Here is a 20,874-nt window from a genome sequence, read left to right on the forward strand (position 1 = left end):
CTGACTTCAGAATTCTCCTCCTAAGACTTATCCTAAAGAAATAATCACATATGTAGAATTCTGTATAAGACAGTTCATCCTAAGATTATTTATAATAACTTCAGATTATGTGGCTATTAAAATGTTTTTAAAGACCCTTTAATATGGGGAAATGCTAAATATATAATACATAATAAAAAGACACAAATTGATAGAAGCATACGAATTTTGTGCCTAAGCATATATACACAAATATGTATCTCCATCTTCATACATGCACGCTATGTATAGATATGCACACACATACGTATAACACATACACTAAAATGTAAAAGGACAGTGGTTATATAAGCAATCTTTTTTTCAGTTTTTCTTTTCTCTTTTAGATACAGGAACTTGCTATTTGTGAAGGGAGGAAAAAAGAGTTTTGTGAATGAAAAAATAATGACGGATCAGCACTCATGCAGACAGCGCTTTGCTGTCCTGGCCTGTCATCAACCAGAACATCGGGTTGATAGAACCAGAATTCTATCAACCGTGTGCATGTCACTCTGTCCACACAGTGACGCCCTCAGTCTCTGTACCTAGAATAGTGCTTGATGTGCAGGAAGCAAATTCATGCTGGTTGAAATAATACAGCATTTTCACAAGTATGGAAGGTGTAAGTTACTACTAAGTACAGCAGCTAAAGCATAAGCAAAGTTTTGGGTTTTTCTGAAAAATAAAAGGATTTTGATACAGTAGATATGGAATCTCCTGATGTTCCATTCTGTGATACCACACAACGCCCAGTGAACTCAATTTGTTTTTTATTTCATTTTATTTGTTTTTGAGACGGAGTCTCGCTCGTCGCCAGGCCGAAGTGCAGTGGTGCGATCTCGGCTCACTGCAACCTCCGCTTCCTGGGTTCAAGCCATTCTCCTGCCTCAGCCTCCCGAGTAGCTGGGACTACAGGCGCCCGCCACCACGCCCAGCTAATTTTTATATTTTTACTAGAGACGGGGTTTCACCATGTTGGCCAGGATGGTCTTGATCTCTTGACCTCGTGATCTGCCTGCCTCGGCCTCCCAGAGTGCTGGGATGACAGGTGTGAGCCACCGCGCTTGGCCCTCAGTTTGTTATCTATTTGATGGACCTCAAAGGCAATTATAATTTGTATGGCACAAAAACATACAAACGGGAAGATCTGATTATGGATACTTACATATTTTTTAAACAAGTAAGAAATATTTTACAGTAAAGGCTTCCATCTCATTTTATCCCCACTATGTATAGATACTCACCACCAATCAAACATTTACATGTGTAATAAAATTATTTGCAAGGGCTTTGCAAATATAAAGTACTCCATAAATGATTAAAAATAGTAAACCATATCATATAAAAAGGCTTCAGCTTTTGCCATGATTTCATATTCTAAGACTTGTTTTCTATGTCTCACACTAGAGCACAACTATTAAAAATAAAGCAAACGCCTACCATCTTAATTATTCATTTCTTTGGGAAATGTAAATCTTGTAAAAAGTGGCTTCTTTCCTGACTGAAAATAGAAAGCAGAAATGTTTATGCTCTTGTTACAGTTTCTCCCAATATGATTTTCCCACAGATGACTGAATATGAAAGACTTACTTGGATCATCGCTGCTATTGATTAAGTGTGCACTATTAGAGTGAGCAATTTACTGGTTAACATCGACTGGTCTATAAATGACATGCAGTCATATCTATACAAACTTACGCCAACCTGAGAGCCAATTTTCTAGGAGTCAGAACAACCCAATTCCCTGAGACGGTAACACAAAAGAGCACGCGGAGGAGAGAGTCTGGGCAGCCCTTTCCACCTGCATCTCCCAGGTGGAGGCGCAGAGGGCTCGGTGCTGGCAGACCTGCTGGGGGACACGGAGTGGGGAGCAAAGGGGCAAGGCCCAGACCCAGCCTCACACCTCAGCTGGGGAGGGCCCCCACTGCAATTCAGCGCAGGGGTGACTGAGAGAGCCCCTTCATCTCTAATTCAGATGTGGTGTGAGAGTCAGACGCATCAGTAGAGGGAAGAGAAACAGGACTTTTTCATTTCTTCCTCTTTTTTTTTTTTTTTTTTTTTTTTAAAGACAAAGTCTTGCTTTGTTGCCCAGGCTGGAGTGCAGTGGTGTGATCACGGCTCACTGCAGCCTCGACCGCCTGGGCTCTGGAAATCCTCCCACCTCAGCTTCCCGAGTAGCTGGGACTACAGGTGCGTGCCACCACATCAGGCTAATTTTTTAATTATCTGTAGATAAAGGGGTCTCACTATATTGCTCGGGCTGATCTTGAACTCCTAGACTCAACTGATTCTCCTACCTCAGCCTCCCAAAAGTGTTGGGATTACAGGCATGAGCCATTGTGCCCAGCCAGATGATTTTCTTTGTATAATCATTTAGAAAAACATTGAAGGAAAAAAAGAGAAGAAAACACATGTTATTTACCATTTACAATTTATACTTTCCCAAATGGTGATTTTTTCTGATAAGAGAATATAAAATATTTGGCTATAGTTCAAGTTTACTTTGTATTTCAAAAACATTTCTAGGCACAGGAATATTTTTGTTCACACCAAAGGAGATCAACTGAGACCATAACTGTCTCTCTTCACTGAGGTCAGGCTTTGCTATCATATCCTTTGTCGGGGGCCTGGCAGGACATGATGGCTACTGCATGGTCACGGGAGTTTCTGAAGAGAGTCTTAGGAAGGAACTTTTTGCAAAGTTGTGAGCAAGGGACAGTGATGTGCCCAGGGCATGGCACCAGAGGGGACTGGGCTGCAGGACGGCTGTGGCAGCCTCAGGAAGAGGATCACAGCCGCCAGGAGACTGCCCCTGGCCGGGCAGGGGTCAGGAGCCACGGTGCACAGAGCTCTGTGCTGCAGCGGGAGGCGCAGGGCAGGAAAGGAGGCATGTGTGGGAACAGGTGCACATGTGGGACATCCAGAGTGGCACCCAGTGAGTTTGGTCAGGTCACACTGTGCTGCCCGATCGACTGCATATAACATAATTCTCTTCTTTTGGATATTGAATATTAAGGTTTTTAATAAATTTTTTGGCTAAGTAATACAAGTAATACAGCAGCAAACGTTCTCGAATGTCTTTTTACACACATGTACAAGTTTTTCTAAAGTATATAATTGAAAGTGGGATTGTTGAGTCAAAGGTTATACAAAGCATGTACTTTATTAGCTTTTTTTTTTTTTTTTTTAAATTTTTTTTTTGAGACAAGGTTTTACTGTGTCACCCAGGCAGGAGTGCAGTGGCCCGATCATGGCTTACTGCAGCCTCGACCTTCCAAGGCTCAGGTGATCCTCCTGCCTCAGCCCCACAAGTAGCTGGGACTACAGGCGTGTGCTACCACGCCCAGCTAATTTTTGTACTTTTAGTAGAGGCAGGGTTTTGCCATGTTGCCCAGGCTGGTCTTGAACTCCTGGGCTCAAACGATCCACCCGCCTTGGCCTCCCAAAGTGCTGGGATTACAGGTGTGAGCCACCATGCCCAGCTTTATTAGCTATTGTTAAATTGCTCTGCAAGACAATTCACGTTCGCATCAACAATGTGTGCTGCCTATCCTTACCAACTGGTGCTGCCAGTGTGACGGGCTTCTCCGTTTCCCTCTTCTTTAGTGTTTCTCCTGGTACAAGCCTCCAACTGGAGGAACGGTAGACATTTCCCTGGCCACACACGTCAAGCACACGTGTTCGGAGGTTTATTTTTACCAGCCTCGGCAGAGCACAGCCTCAGCCTTCTGATCTTCAGACTTGTCCAAGAGGTGATGTGGAACTAGCAGAGCCAGGGCTCTTGGTTAATGGACAAATGCTGGAGAGGGGACGACCGGCCAGGAGGAACCAGCACAGCATCGTGCTCTCATGCCGGGAACTCTTTTCCTTCCAAGGTGGGATGTGACTTCGGCTACTGTGAGAGCCAGAGCCAGTTCTTATGATTGCATGTTGTCTGCTATTTGAAATTATAATTGCTTATTTTTTTAGTGTGTTTTTTACTATTTTTATCTTATTATTTTCCACCTTATTCCCCTTCCTGGTGGCCCTCCTCCATTTTCTTTTTCTTCTTCTTTTTTTTTTGAGACGGAGTCTTGCTCTGTCACCCAGGCTGGAGTGCAGCGGCGTGATCTTGGCTCACTGCAAGCTCTGCCTCCCAGACCATTCTCCTGCCTCAGCCTCCCGAGTAGCTGGGACTACAGGTGCCTGCCACCACGCCCGGCTAATTTTTTGTATTTTTAGTAGAGACAGAGTTTCACTGTGTTAGCCAGGATGGTCTCGATCTCCTGACCTCGTGATCTGCCCGCCTCTGCCTCCCCCCTCCTCTATTTTCAATGATAGATGTCAGAAATATGCAGCAAAGAAATTATTTTTAAAATCAGAATCTAAAGTATACCACATAAAACTTTAAACTTTGTGAAAGAAATCTTATGAAAATCTCATAATTACTGTACATGACATGTAAAATTCTAATAACGAAGTTAGTCTGATATGAGATAAAAGATTTTAGATAAAAATTACTTTTACTTTTTTTTGCTAGGAGTATGATACAGGGTCTATTTGAAAAACTGAACATAGGCATTACACAATTTCCAAATGATGAGAAAAATAGTCTAATAAAAATCACTCAAGTAACTAATAGCATGTACATAACTTTTCTCCATCTAAGACTCAAAGGGAATTATTACCTCCACATACGATACCACTAAAGTGATTAACACGTCCTTCTCCCAGGCTGTGACATCCATTTCCCTGTAAATTACAATCTTAGGAAATTCTAACATAACTTGGAAAATAATTCAAAAACCCTTTCCTGGCTGCCTTAAAGACAACAGGAATTATTTTAGGACACACTAGAATTAAAATACCAGGGCAAGGTAAAGATCCTTTCATAAATACATTTTTCACCTTACGTAAGCTCCCTTGTTAGGCCTGTTAATAAAATTTCTAATGGTCTCAAGTATTTCCAACGTATGAAACACATCAAACCATTGTATATATTTATTAATAACAGGAACAATCAAAGAGGGTAAAAAATAGCCTGTAGAAAAAATTAATTATAATTAACATGCATGGCTTTGTGTGTGATTTTTACATGCATTATTATAAAGCCCTGTCATGCTGCCAGTTCAGTTCCTGCCTCAAGAGGACACATCACAGCAGCTTCCCCACGGCCAAACCAAGGGGCCACGCCCACACCCTCGGGAACAGAGCACGGGCCAGGGAGATCCGTAACTGCATTAGCAAATTATAAAGGATACAGATACTTACAAACTAGCTGTTTTTTCCCCTTTAACAAAGAGTATCTCCATCTCTCTCCTCTCCAAAGCTTTCCAATCATAGAAATAATTACAGAATCACTTTGGTAAAAGAAACTCAAAGAAGCATTCGACCGACATTGACTCACATTTAAACTAGGTGTGATGTGTGAAAGTAAGCAAGGGATGCTTGTTTACCTTTTTGAGGACACGCTTCTGTAAATACGGTAAAGGATGTGGGGAAGAAAGGCAATTTGGGGAGCATAGCTTCCAGTGGTTCACAGGCTACCAGAAGCATTCAGATAGCAAACACCTACACCTAAGATGATTTCCCGCTTCTATTTTAAGAGAGGGTCTCTGCCTGGGTTCTTGCGTTTACTCCGAGTTAATGAGTACAGACCTGTGTGTGAATGTTGCGTGACCATGTGAGTGACAGTTCCACAGCTTGGGGAGCGTGGTGCAGAGGAAGGAGGAGAGGGAAGCATCTCTGGGGAAGGTTTGGCTTCTGTGAGTCTGGAAGGGTCCTTCAGTCTCTGCAAGTCGGGGAACAGCTGGGAACTTTGTTCTGGGGCAAGAGGCCTGAGGGATTCATGCTGGAGCTCTCGGGATTCCCGCCAGTTAGAGAAGCAGGGTTGTGGGAACTGGTAGTCAAGATGTGGTACAAGCAGCTTCTCTGTGGGAAGTGGATGCAGGGCATGAGGAGAGAAAAGGGAAACTTCACTGCCGTGGGTTAGGAGTGCAGCTGAATTTGTGTCTGTGTCTGAAGACATTGATGAAGAATCATAAGAGTTACAATAAATTTGTGAATCTGGAATATATACTTCTTTTAAAAATAGTGTATGAGCTTCAAGTCAGCAATAAGTAAATTAAAAATATAGAACAGCACTTCTAAATCTGAGTAAATGCCATAAATGGTTAAGAAGGCAGAACTTCACGGAGCAAGAGCACTAGCTTAGCAACCTTTATTGTTATTGCTCGAAAGAGGCTTAATATGTGTTTGCTCAATGAATACACGAAGAAACACAAGTGAGAACTTGTTTCAATCCCATCAGATATAAGGTCTTCTCATGGGCAAATCCTACCCCTGGATACAACCCAGTCCTAGAAGCTGTATTGCAAAGCATAATTCCCATAGCACGTAGATCCGATGGTTCAGAAATACTAAGTCATTTGGTGGGAGGTAGTCAACGAGCAAAACCACCACCAGCAACTGTGCTTTTCGCTGGGCTGTGCGGACTACATAATGGACACGAGGCAGTAGGGACGGTACTGGTAACAGGAGCAAGGACATTTGTTTGGGGCCAACCTCTACACCTTTGTAGATCTTAGTGTTCTAATCTACAAAGTGGGCATTTTGGACTATGTTAGTTTTTCAGATTTTTAAACAGTAAAATTCATCCACCTTTCCCCCCACCCCCCAAAAAAAGACATCTCAAGAGAGACTTCTATATAAAGTAGACCCTGCTGAAATGCTCTGCCTGACACTGGCCCTACCAAGTCGCCTCCGCAGGCCATGCCCAGTCACCCTGAGGCCCCTCCCTGGAACCCAAGGGTTCTCAGAATCACAGTTTGAAAATGTGCTAGATTTGATTTTCATTCCTATCAAATCCTTCCTTTCCTTTTCTGTCATTGCAGAGGAAGAAACGTTCCATCTTTCTCCAAACTAATCTTCTTGTGGTTTCATCTCCTCACTCTTTGCGCCCCCTCCCCTGTAACCGCCCCCCGCTCTATCCTTTTCTATGAGCTCCTTCTCTATTTCTTTAAACCCAACATTCTGACACTACTTCTTTATCAAAAGAGTAGCTTACCGACTGGGGGTCCTCTTATCTATTCATTCCCTCATCCCTTTATTTACTCAAGAAGACGCTGTGTGCCCATTCTGTGCCTGACCGTGCTGGGTCCTCAGATGCACTGGTGAACAAGACACGCTTCCTGACTGTCACGGTGTTTATTACAGATTTTTAATTTTTGTAGGTTGGCTCTGTCTCCTCCAAGTTACACCATTTGTTATTGACACTGATGACATGTCACCTCCCAGTTCATGCATATAATGAAGTCAGGATAAAATCCAAGTATACTAGGCTGCTTTGCCAATGTTCGGTACTTTCTCAAAAACAGGCTTTTTGGGCAAAACTCCAAAAAAAGGTTTTTTTGGGAAAAAGATCAGGGATCAAAGGAAGTTAACAATCAAGATTGAGAAGAATATAAGAAACTGACTTTTGAGTAAAATGGGGAGGATTCTATTTTTTTTTTTCCTTTAGGCTCTCTTAGGAAGCAAGAGATCTGCTGACACTAGAACACTAGAAAGTAGAAAGTCAAAGAGAAGTTTAAAATCAGAAGAGAGGGACTAGAAAATCCAGGAACCCAGGGCACGATGTCCCTGCGCGACCTCACAGTGGAGTGCAGCCCCCGTCTGTGCTTCCGAAAGGCCCTCACACAACCGCGATCTGGGCCATCACAGCCGGGAGCCAAGCCCCAGGCAAAGGGGTTCCAGGTGGCCTGGTCAGTGTAGCAGGCAGCCCCCAATCCATACTGAACCCAGGAAAGCTTCTAAAGTGTCACAGAAGTCACAAAACCACACATAATAAGGATGTGTCTGAATTCAAGAGAACTAGTCAATGAAGGAAAAAATGTTGTTACTTTGTTAAATGCTACTGTTAAAGATCAAGAAATCACTCCTCTACTGGCTCAGGATTTCGGCCTCACAAACATCAGTCATTTCTGGCAGAATGGGGACAGGCTGTACCTCACTTTCAAATACAGAGGCAGAGGTGATATAACAAAAAAGGAACTGGGATTATTTTCTTCTGAATTTCACTGTAGTCTTCGTGCAAGTAAGTGATTTACATATCACTGTTTTCATACAAAAGACAGTTGCCTCTGAGCTGGGACTGAGCCACGCGCTACTCCAAAATAAACTTTAAAACATTCTCATTTCCTGTTTTAGTTCACAGGCTAACCTTCACCTGTCATTTCAATGGGCTGCAAAGTTTAATCCTTGAGAAATATCTAAACTTCTCAACTGTTATATCTTTAGGAACTAAAATTTGCTTAAAATAGGTGAAATCTGGTCGGGTGCGGTGGCTCACGCCTGTAATCCCAGCACTCTGGGAGGGCGAGGCAGGCGGATCACCTGAGGTCAGAAGTTCAAGACCAGGCTGGCCATGGTGAAACCTCGTCTCTACTAAAAATACAAAAAATTAGCTGAGCGTGGTGGTGCACGCCTGTAATCCCAGCTACTCGGGAAGCCGAGGCAGGAGAATCGCTTGAACCCGGGAGGCGGAGGTTGCAGTGAGCTGAGATCACGCCATTGCACTCCAGCCTGGGCAACAAGAGTGAAACTCCGTCTCAAAAAAAAAAAAAAAAATAGGTGAAATCTGAAGTCCGGTGCAGAAGAATTAGTAACAATTGAGAAAAACAAGATGGGGAACTATTAGAAAAATAAGTAAATTAGGAAATTCCATTCTCTTTTTTGAAGGCTGAAAGGTGAATATATGTCCTCCAGATTGTTCACCCAAATGGAGAGTGAGTCTGGACCATGTGCCGCTGAAATAGTCAGGATAAGGGCTGCATTTCAACACGAGTTTCAGACAGCCACTGGGACTTATTCCCAAAATCAAGGACCTCACTCTCCAAACCCCTTCAAGAAAGTGTGCCCACTAACTTGATTGCATGTAGACACGGGAGCATGGCTTTGCTAAGTCCACTCTAGGCAGCCGTGTGGATGAGCTAGCAGAGCAATTCCACAGCCCCCTAAGGAGACGACACCGGGGAGGTGAGACTCGGTGTGAGATGGGGCTCTCATTTCAGAGTACTTACCCCATGGCTACCTTAGGATTCCTGAGGGAAACATACATGACAAACTTCCAATATCTTCTCCTTAATCTAGAAAAGCTACCCAACACGATTATAGCTGTCTTTAAGATTATAAATTCACTGGAAAGAAATCAACCTGTACAGCAATGGTGATCCAGTATTAATGTTTTTTTATTTTTATTTTTTTGAGACGGAGTCTTGCTCTGTAGCTGAGGCTGGAGTGGCAGTGGTGTGATCCTGGCTCACTGCAACCTCCGCCTCCCGGGTCCCAGTTCAAGTGATTCTCCTGCCTCAGCCTCCCGAGTATCTGGGATTACAGGAATGCATCACCATGCCCAGCTAATTTTTGTATTTTTAGTAGAGATGGGGTTTCACCATGTTGGCCAGGCTGGTCTTGAACTCCTGACCTTGTGATCTGCCCGCCTCGGCCTCCCAAAGTGCTGGGATTACAGGTGTGAGCCACTGCGCCCGGCCATGAATTTTAAAAACCTACTTATAGAATTCATGACAAAGCTTAAAAATGTTCAGAAATTCACCCATTCAATAATAAACTTTCCACACAAAATGCAGAAAATGCAATATATTTTAAAAATGAACACAAATCATTTATGTCTATTATATATGATGAAGCAAACTCGATCAAAGTATATGCTGCTTTGAGTAATTTGATCATTTCCAATAATGGCTTTTTAACTAATTAGGCTTAAAAGTATCCATGTATTAATATGATGCTTTTTGGTGCACAGGACTGGCATCTACTCCAACAAAATTCTACTTATGTGCAAGAGCTTTGAATAACATTCAAAATAATTAACTTCTAGAGAAAATATTATGAAGGCAGGCAGGACTTATCACAAAACAACACTGAAATCAAACACATTGTCACTTACGATTAGCTGTTTCAATCCAACAAAAGATTGTTCCACTGAGTCGGCATTTAGGACTTGTCTCTTTGCTGCAGCTTTTTCACCCAGAAAGCGAAGCATCAAGTCTTTAACTGCATCTCCCTGGGAAGAATAGAAGAAAAATATGTCAAGACAATAAAATGTCAATTAAACTCAGCTAACCAGAACCCATAACTAAACACAATTTCTTTTTTCTCCACTGGCTTATGGAGGTAAAAGTAATGGTTATAGTATCGTAAAACTTCAATTAACCAGAAGCTAAATTACCACAATCGTTAATAAAATGCATAATTTTAGAATTGCTCTTTATTCTTTTTATTTTAAAAATTATATCTTTATTCACCACTAATCAGAAAGCATGTTCTTTATTCTGAAGAGGAAACGGTAAGTCCTACTGCCTACTACCAGGCTTGCAGTGAGAGGCAAAGCCAAGGCAGCAGAGAGGCCTCAGGTGAGGGGCCTAGGGAGGCCCAGGAGCATGAAGGTGACACTGCTGGGGACCAGGGGCTGCACCCAAAGGGGCCAGCCTCGCGCTGGTGCAGGCAGGCCTGAATAATCTTCCCAAATCCCATCAATGCCCCCATGCTTGCCTGGACCTCCAGGAAAACCTGGAGGGCTAGGGCTAAAGAAGTTAAATTACCAATGGCCCTCTCTTCAGTGCTGAGGTCACCGGCCAAGCCAAAGGAAAACTGAGACCCCCTTTCACAGCAGGTCCTCGATAGCCTCGCTGAGCCAGGCCCTGCTCCAGGAGCTGCTGGGCGCAGTTCATGCTGCAAGCCAGGGAAGAATCCAGTTGCCTCTACACAGGACCGTTTCTACTCCTGACCTGACTCCTCTGATCAGACCGATCTTTAGACGGTGCTGAAGAACACTGAAAGTGGAATCTGAAGCATGCCACTTACTTTAAAGGGAAGACACAGAAGGGCAAGGGGAGGGAGAACAGGTGCTTTTGTGTGGCCTGGGGACAGAAGAGATGTGCCAATGACCCACCCTGAGCAGGGAGCAATCTCACAGCTGCTGCCAAGCCCAGATGCTGGGCGAGCCAGCCTTCATGAGCCTCAGGAGTCAGCACAGTTCGGGGGCCCCAGGGAAGGGCCTGAAGTTACCAAGTCTGTTGTATGGGGACAAACTAGTCATCCCAACAGTGCAGAGAAAACTGTCACAGTCCGCAGGCCTCAGTGCTGTTTCAGTGGCTGCACCGCAGGCCGAGGGAGAGCCCGGGGTAAGTAAAGGCTGCTCACAGGACACGATGCTCTCCATGGGCGGCAGGAGAAGCCTCTCACACACAGCTGGGACCAGGACACAGCCCTGGACCATCTCTCTCCTTTCTGGGGGTGCTGCTGACTGAGGAGAGGCACCTGGGAAGGGGCAGCAGCACTGAGGTCCCTGAAACGCCTGAGGCGGGGGCAGCCGGGGGGATAGAGCAGCCCAGGGGGAAAGGGAAGCAGCGCTGAGGTCCCTGAAACGCCAGACAGTGAGCATCCTGGGAGGAGGAAGCAGTGGCTCTGAGGTCCCTGAAATGCCAGAGACAGTGAGCATCCTGGGAGGAGGAAGCAGTGGCTCTGAGGTCCCTGAAACACCAGAGACAGTGAGTATCCTGGGAGGAGGAAGCAGTGGCTCTGAGGTCCCTGAAATGCCCAGAGACAGTGAGTATCCTGGGAGGAGGAAGCAGTGGCTCTGAGGTCCCTGAAACACCAGAGACAGTGAGTATCCTGGGAGGAGGAAGCAGTGGCTCTGAGGTCCCTGAAATGCCCAGAGACAGTGAGCATCCTAGGAGGAAGAAGCAGCAGCTCTGAGGTCCCTGAAACACCCAGAGACAGTGAGCATCCTGGGAAGAGGACGCAGTGGCTCTGAGGTCCCTGAAACGCCCAGAGACAGTGAGCATCCTGGGAGGAGGAAGCAGTGGCTCTGAGGTCCCTGAAATGCCTGGAGACAGCAAGCAGCCCAGAGCTGGCTGGACCTTCCCTGACACGTGCTCTGGGCATCTGGCCCGCAGCAGCTGCTGACAGGGACACAGCACAAAGGCCCTGCAGTCTCTTGGGTGAGCAGAAGAAAGACTCAAACTAGGACAACCTCAAGATGGGGGGTGGAGAAAGCCAAGATCTCTCCATCTCAGCACAAAGCTGCCTCCCAGCCACAGAGAAGCTGATGCTCATGCTGCAGGTGGGCCACCAGGACCACAGTGACTGAGGGTGTAGAGAAGCCTGCGTGCCCCCTGCCTGGACTTCACCGCTGGCTCAGATCTCTTCCTATTGTTCTCCTACCCTTTTTTTTGGGGGGGGAGCGGGGGAAAGAAAAGCATAGAAGTTGTTTCTCCTAAGAAACAAGGTTATTTCAATCTTTTGCTATCTTTTAAAATAGTGACACTTAAAAGAACAGAATCTAGACCACGAGAACAAGAGAATCAGAAAAGCTGCTGACATTGCTTCTCTGCTCTGCTGCCTCCCTTCTACCCGGAGAGATCAACAGCCTGCGGCAGGAGGGGCTGGGTGGCTCCGGGTCATAGGTCTGTCTCTTCCCTGGGTGCTAAACCCGGTGCTCGCAGAGGCCGACCTCACGTTTTCTCACATTGAGGCAAAGACCTAGGGGCAGCAGTTGTATAATTTCTGCTTTCAGAGCATAAGGTGAAGTACTTCAAATACCAGATCCACAAAAGCAGCTAACTGATCTAGCAGCAATAATTAAAGGGCAAAATAAAAGAGTTCAGACACAGGGCTCCATAAAGCTCTGCAAAAATGCAACTCGTCTCAGACAAAGAGCATCTCAGCCAGAGGGGCAGCGGAGCTGGGTAAAGAGCAAAATCAAATTGCAATGCCAGGGACAGAGGGCCAATTCAACTCCTCCATCCCTACAACATTATCAATGAGATCAGGCTGCAAAAATCTCTCATCCTTAAAATTCTCTGTTAGTTAATATTTTAGTTACCACAGCAAGTTCCTGAGACACTAGCATATGCATGACTATCAAATATCCCACCAATAGAGGGCCAAGGATGTGACAAGCATCTTAAGACAAACCTCGCCCTTGCTGTGTCGCTAACTGAAGGCGGTGACAGTGCAGGGAGGTGGAGACGCTTGTACAGCATCTCCTCCAGCGGTTACTGTGCCGGGGTGGGGGGGCGGGGGGGAGAGGGAGCTTCCCCCAGGGCTTTCTAGAGAGCAGTGCTACTACACTTGAGATGGAATCCAGCTAGAACCAATGATTCCTTCAGAACAGCAAGCCATTCAGTGAGAGTCTACTTTATCCAGGGCAAGGTTCAGGCAACACGAAGGAGATATATGAATATATCACAATCTGGGACTCATCGTGGTCTCGCCACCCCATTCTCCTGGTCAGGTGCATTTATGGAGGAGCAAGTGGCTGTTCTCACAGCTGACAGGCGGTTAGGGCCTGGCTGCCTTTCCTGCAATGGGGGAATAGTCTCAGTAGTCCCTTCTTGATTTTGATGCTGAAAGGCAAAACAGAAGCCAGAGCAGCGGACTGAAAGCGTATGGGTCTTACTGTCTGGGAAGCCTAAAGACACAAATGCTCATGGGGTAGCGCTGCTGAAAGGCAGCAGCCCCTGCACCTGGCACAGAACATGCTGAGCTTTCTGCCACATCGCCAATGCAGAAAGGTGCCTGTTTATCCTGGCAGGGTCTATCCTCTGGCTCCAGCGTTTGCTTACTCCAGGGAAAAATGAGACCACCTGAACAAAAAAACCACGACAATTAAAACCCAAACCCAAACTCAAGGATGTGGAGAAACTGGAACCCTCACACACCACATCATTGGTGGGGAGTCAACATGGAATAGCCATTTTAGAAAACTGTCTGGCGGGGCCTCAAAACGTCGAACAGAGTTACCATAGAACCCAGCGAGTCCACACCTAGCTATACAGCCCAGATCGCTGAGAACACATAGACAGAAACGCCTGTGTATGAATGTTCACAGTAGCATTACTCACAACAGCCAAAAGGTAGAAACAGCCCTAATGTCCACCAACTGATGAATGAATAAAAAGCAGAAGTAATTTGCTTCTGTCCATTTCAGGGTAACTGGGACTGGACTCTCTTGATGTGAACAACTGCAACATTGCTCAGAAGAAATCTAACAACTGTTGCCTTCAGACACAGCAAAGGACTGTGACCCGACAGAAGGAAAACATAAGTTGAACTCTTGAACCCAATGGCACTTTTTGGACCACAATGCAGGAGGAGAATCCTAAGCAGGGTTTGGGACGTCAAGGAGGTTAAGGCGGACGGGCTGACGAGGTTGAGACTGTACTCAAATATGCTTTCCCAACATTCTTATTTTGCTAAATTATTAACAACAATGGGAGACACAGAAAGTGTGAGAGTGTACGTGTGAGAAAGAATATACAACATTATCTCTATATAATAAGTTCCACCTACATAATCCTTTGTGGTTTATTCTAAAAACCCAGCTACAATTTATAACATAACTTACTAGAAAATGGTTTTGGAACCTACTTACAAACTGGATAATTCTTATATCCAGAGATCTAGAAAGAAGGGAGCTAAGCAGAGAAAGGGCTTGTGTGGGAGCCCTTGAGTTTACTGCTGATCACTCAGCTGTATGTGCAGAGGGTGCAGCTCTGAAGACAGGAAAGGTTGGGGTGCTATAAGCTGACAAGCCCAGAGCTCACACAGGGCTGCGGGGTGTTGAGTGTGGGTCTGCCATGGACAGGGTGCTGTGAGCTGGCAAGCCCAGAGCTCACACGGGGCTGAAGGGTGCTGAGTGTGGGTCTGTCATGTTTAGTGCTCTCACTGAACAGAAGGGGAATTCAGTATAGACTTCAGAAAGGTTACCCAAAAGTAGAAGCTACTGCTCTAAAGTCATTCTAAAAAGTCTAAAAACAAACATGAAACTAAATCTGTAAATAAGTTATTTGCTTGTCAGAATAAAGGGCAAGTCTTTCCAAAGGAAGATGAAAAAGCTAGACACACAATCTGAAATCCACAATGTCCACCTTCTAATAAAAAATTACTAGACATGTAAAACATGTGTCCCATAACTAAGAAAAAAGTACATAAAAATAGATGCAGATATTACATAGATAATGGAACTTTCAGATAAGAACTTTTTTTTCTTAAAGAGGCCTACGTTGCGCAGACTGGCCTCACACTCCTGGGCTCCAGTGATTCTCCTGCTTCAGCCTCTTGAGCAGCTGTGACTATGGGCACATGCCAGCACACCTGGCTCAGAAGACAACTTTAAGGTGCCTCTTATAAATGTTCTCAAGAGTTTAAAGTAAAGCTTGAAAATGATAAAAGAAAAATGATACAAAAAAGAACCAAATAAAAATTCCAGACATAAAAAACACAGAAAAGTCACTTAACAGGATTAGCTGCAAACTAAAAAGTCCGAAGAAAAGATAAGTGAACTTACGGACAGCGACAGAAATTCTAAACTTAACTACAAAGAGAAAAAGACTGAAAAATAAAAACAATAACAAAAACAGATCCTCGGTAACTTCTGTGGCAATATTAAGCAGTATGTATACTTGGAGTTTCCAGGAGTAGGAGAGAGAAAAAACACAAAAAATACCTGAAGAAATAATGACCCCAAATTTCCCCAAATTGACAAAAATGATAAAGTCTCAGATCCAATGAATGCCGAGCAAGATAAACATAAATCCCATGTGAAGGTACATCAGAACCCAACTGCTGAAAAAACAGGGATAAATTGTAAAAGCACCCAGAAGAAAAATATACAATTAGGTACAGAGGAGCAAGGATAAGAATTACTACAGACTTCTCATCAGAAACTATGCAAGTCAAAAGACAGTGGGATGACATCTTACAAGGTCTGAAAAGAAAAAAAAAAACTTGTCAACCTAGAATTCTACATGCTGTAAACATGTTGTATATTTGGCAAAAATAACCTTTAATAACGAAGATGAGGCTGGGCATGGTGGCTCATGCCTGTAATCCCAGCACTTTGGGAGGCCAAGGTGGGCAGATCACTTGAGGTCATGAGTTCAAGACCAGCCTGGCCAATGTGGTGAAGCCCTGTCTCTACTAAAAATACAAGAACTAGCCAGGCACGGTGGCTCACTCCTGTCATTCCAGCACTTTGGGAAGCTGAGGTGAGCACATCACTTGATGTCAGGAGTTTGAGACCAGCCTGACCAACATGGTGGAACCATGTGTCTACTAAAATAACAAAAATTAGCTGGGTGTCGTGGTGCATGCCTATAATCCCAGCTACTCAGGAGGCTGAGGCAGGGGAATTGCTTGAGCCTGGGAGGTGGAGGTTGGAGTGAGCTGAGATTGTGCCACTGCACTCCAGCCTTAGTGACAGAGTGAGACTGTGTCTCAAGAAAAAAAAAAAAAAATTAGCTGGATGTGGGGGTGTGTGCCTGTAGTCCCAGCTACTTTGGAGGGTGAGGCATGAGAATCACTTAAACCTGGGAGGCGGAGGTTGCAGTGAGCTGTGATTGTGAAACTGTACTCCAGCCTGGGTGACAGAGCAAGATTCTGTCTCAAAAAAAAAAAAAAAAAAGTAATAATTTTGAAACTAATAAAAGCTGCGAGAATCTGTAGCTTGTACATCTGCACCCCAAAATTAAAATTTCTGCCCTTCAAAAGACACCTAAGAAAATGCAAAAACAAGGCACAGAATAGTAAAAAAAAAAAATTGCAACACATCTATTATGTATGATAGCTAATTTCCAACCAGGATATTTACAGAATTCTTAAAACACAGTAACAACAAGACAAACATCCAAAGTTTGAAAGATGGAGAAAACATTTGAAGAGATACTTTATAAAGATATACAAATAGCCTATATATCAAAGGATTAATATATCAGATCCTATGTATCAAGTAGCCTGTATAACCTCGGTCATCAGAGAAATGCAAAAATCAAAAAAAGTTCACTATACCCTGGATATAAAATAATTGGAGCTCTCATACATTGCTGACGGAAACATGAAATACTGTGCCCACTTTGGAAACTGTTCCATTTCTTATAGAGCTAAATGCACATTTATCATAAGCCCCAGAAAGTATACGATCAAGTTTTTACCCAAGAGAAACGAAAATATGTCCACACAAAAGACTGTATTCAAATAATTTGCTTTCCCAACATTCTTATTTTGCTAAATTACTAATAACGGGAGAGAGTGTGAGTGTGTGTGTGACAGAATATACAACATTATCTCTCTATAGTAAGTTCCACCTAGAGAGCCCTTTGTGGCTTATTCTAAAAACTCACCTACGATTTATAACATAATTTACTAGAAAATGGGTTTTGAACCTACTTACAAGCTGGATAATTCTTACATACGCAGCAGTGGGAATTTAGTTATCAGCAAAGGCTCAAGGCTGGCAGTAATTATGGATTCCAGATTCAAGACTTTTGGTGCTGGAAGGACTCACTGGAGGAGACTCTCAGCCACCCACTCATCTCTGATCTCCCCCCCCTTTTCTTTTTTTTTTAACCTCAGACAAAGTGCTGCTCTGTTGCACAGGGTGGAATGCAATGGTGCCATCTCAGCTCACTGCAACCTCTGCTTCCTGGGTTCAAGTGATTCTCCTGCCTCAGCCTCCCAAGTAGCTGGGACTACAGGCGTGCACCACCACGTCCGGCTATTTTTTGTATTTTTAGTAGAGACGGGGTTTCACTGTGTTAGCCAGGGTGGTCTTGATCTCCTGACCTCATGATCCACCCACCTCGGCCTCCCAAAGTGCTGGGATTACAGGTGTTAGCCACCATGCCCGGTCCTCTCCTTCTCCTAGTAACAGAACTTCGGTTTTGCCTGAGCACATGGCCACCTACCTAAAGACTATTTTCAGCCTTCCTTGCATCTTGGTGTGGCCAAGTGACTAAACCCTAGGTAGTGGGATGTGAGTGGACACACTGTCTTCCAGATGACGTATCTTAAAAGGAATACTGCAGAGCTCTCCAGCCTCTCCCTCTTCCAGATGGCTGGAAGACAGCAATGGGAAAAAGCTTCCTGGACTTGGTTGAGGAAGGTAGAGTCAATCCACAGCGCTGGCCCACATATCTCCAAAGTGTTCTACCACCTGGAAATAAAACATGTATCCTATTCCAGCCACCATACCTTTGGCTTTCTTTGTTAAAGCAGCTGAGCCTACAGTCTAACTGACAGACTTACCAAAACCTTTCATTTTACAGAGAAGAAAATAGAGCCACAGATGTTCAATGAATTCCCTTAGGTTACACAGGTTATTGGCAAAGCAACAATTTGAAACCAGTTCTTCTAATTCAAGGCTCTTCCTAAGCTCACATACTGATCAGGGATATGTCTATGTATCAGGCAACTTCTGGGACCCTGGAGAAGACTCAGCTACTCATTCTTTATGGAACACTAAAATTAAGCCATTTGATTTCCAGTTCTTTTTTTTTTTTTTTAATGTGGGTAAATAGAAAAGGCATTTTATTTTTAAATTTTAGAAAATTTAGTTGACAAATACAAATTATATATATTCAAGGTATATAACGTGATCATTTGTTATAAGTAGACATAGTGTACTGAATTCCAAAGTTGAAATAATTAACACAACCATCACTACCCATAGTTACTGTGTGTGTGTATATGTGTGAGGGTGGTGAGGACACTTAAAATCTGCTCTCATCAAATTTCAAGTAAACAACGCAGTATTACTACCTACAGTCACCATGTTAAATGTACATTCCATCCCCAGCATTCCTTCCTCTTGCATAAATGAAGCTCTGTACCCTTTGAGTAACAACTCCCCATGCCCCTCACACCCCCAGGCCCCAGCTTCTATGAGTCTGACTTCTGTAGATTCCACATGTAAATGAGATCACGTGGTATTCACCATTTTGTCTGGCTTATTTCACTTAACCTAATGTCCACCAGGTGCATGCATATAGTCACAAATGGCAAGGTTTCCCCTTGTTTTTAAGGACTAAATAGAATTCCATTGTGTATATTTTCTTTTCTTTAAAAACTTTTGTTTTTTAAAAAGAGACAGGTCTTATACTCTGTTATCCATGCTGGAGTGCAGTGGTGCAATCATAGCTCATTGCAGCTTTGAACACCATGGCTCAAGTGAGCCTCCTGCCTCAGCCTCCTGAGAAGTTTGGATTATGGGCGCGAGCCACTACATACCAAATTTTCTCTGTCCTCTCACCTGTCGATGGGCACTTAGGTTGATTCCCTGTCTGGGCTACTGTGAAGAATTCTGCAGTGAGCATGGAGTGCAGGCATCTCTCTGAGCTCCCGATTTCAATTCCTTTGGATACATACCCAGAATGGGGGACTGTTAGATCACATGGTAGCTCTATTTTTAACTTTTTAGGGCACCTCCATAATGTTTTCCATAATGGCTGTATTAATTTACATTCCCACCAACAGTGTACAAGGGTCCCTTTCTCCACACCCTCACCAACTCTTGCTGTCTCCAGAGTTTTTGGTTAATGGCCATGATATCTCATTGTGATTTGGATTTGCATTTCCCTGATAATTAGTGCTGTTGCTAGTTCTTTGATTTAAACAGAAATCCTTCTGTGAGAAATACAATTAGTCGTTTTCTATGGTAGGGAGAAATACAACATAAGACGAACAGGCCAGAACTAAGGCAAACAGGACCTGTGTTCTGGCACTGGCTCTGCAGTGTACTGGCTGCACTATCTAGGGTAAACACGCCCACGGGAATCTGCCTGGACCTCTACTGAGCCACAGGGCACTGAAAGTATCCATTTGCAGGTCTGCCTTCCCTTGTCTAGGCCATCTGTCCTGGTCTGGGCTGGCGGGTGTGCATCACACCCTCCTTTGTGTCAAGAGGAGAGAGGATGCCTGGGACATGGCAGGCTTGCTGGTGAATGCACAAGTCATTCGGATCTGTTTCCTCATCATAAAAGGAGAAACTGGACTGGATCAGAGACCTTTCAGCTTTTTTGAGGAACAGGTGTTTTCCATTCCTTGAAAGCTTTGAGCTCGTTGCAAGGTATTGAGTACTCTTAGCCCTACTCACTAAATGTCATATGCTCACGCCAGCCCTTTTGTCAACCAAAGTGAAACACCTCTGCCCATTTCCAAATGTACCTAAGACCCTTGGACTCCAGCACCCAGTCGGGAAGCAATAGGTTAAGTCTTTCCTGTGGCAGCCTTCAGATTTCCTCTGAGTTACAGTCAGAGGAAGAAGCAAACGGCAAGGCAAGCAATAGAGGGTTTGAAAGAAAGTGCTAAAGGCCAGACCCACAGATGTTAAAAGGAATTTCACAGCAGAGAGGACAAAGATCCCGAGAGAGGCGGGAAGAAACATGGAGCAGAACGCGAAAGCCATCTTGGGGGTACAGGGTACAGAGACAACACCAGGGAGTGGGAAAACAGGTAAGGATTCAGTGACAAATAAATCCAGTCCCACACATCCAAATACCCCTGACATCAGAGTCCGGAATTGGTATTCATTAAAAAGATGCTGCAAAGGTTAAATTATACTCAGTGTATTCTGCCTAAGAGGGTAGAGAAGGATGCCTTGACCAATGCCTGGTCAAGAGTAAGCACACAATAAATACAGTAAATGAATATTAGTAAATTAGTCAATGAATATTCTGGAAAGACTGCCATGTAAAATACCCAAAATATGGATGTCTATAGGCTTACACTTCAGTTATCTGAAAAAATTAATTGGCATCATTTCTCTAGCATGTCACTTTTCTTTTCCTAGAGAATTCACCACTCCTAGGTCTCAGCCATCTATCAATTCAATAAAAACAGTCACGGTCATACAACTGGCTTATTGGCTTACCTACTTGTGTTCAGGAGTGGGAGTGGAGTGGGTAAGTGGGTTCAGGAGTGGGTAAGTGGTTGCACTAAAGTGGGCTGTAGGTCCTTCTTTCAGTTTCAGGAAGACAGACATGCACAGGATCTGAGGCCAGTAAACTGGGAGGTGGGGCG

General features: G+C 44.2%; 1 protein-coding gene across 4 annotated transcripts in view; it reads right to left on the reverse strand.

Annotated features, from left to right (window-relative positions):
* The window catches only part of TRAPPC12 (trafficking protein particle complex subunit 12), a 106,002-nt gene that overhangs the window by 73,576 nt on the left and 11,552 nt on the right, over positions 1 to 20,874 (reverse strand). For all 4 annotated transcript variants that reach the window (XM_009237574.3, XM_054548441.2, XM_054548442.1 and 1 more), the window contains one exon: positions 9,962 to 10,078. In XM_009237574.3, the coding sequence (XP_009235849.3) occupies positions 9,962 to 10,078 (117 nt within the window). The remainder of the gene's footprint in view (positions 1 to 9,961; positions 10,079 to 20,874) is intronic.

The sequence above is a fragment of the Pongo abelii genome, chromosome 12 (assembly GCF_028885655.2).
Source record: "Pongo abelii isolate AG06213 chromosome 12, NHGRI_mPonAbe1-v2.0_pri, whole genome shotgun sequence".
NCBI lineage: Eukaryota > Metazoa > Chordata > Mammalia > Primates > Hominidae > Pongo > Pongo abelii.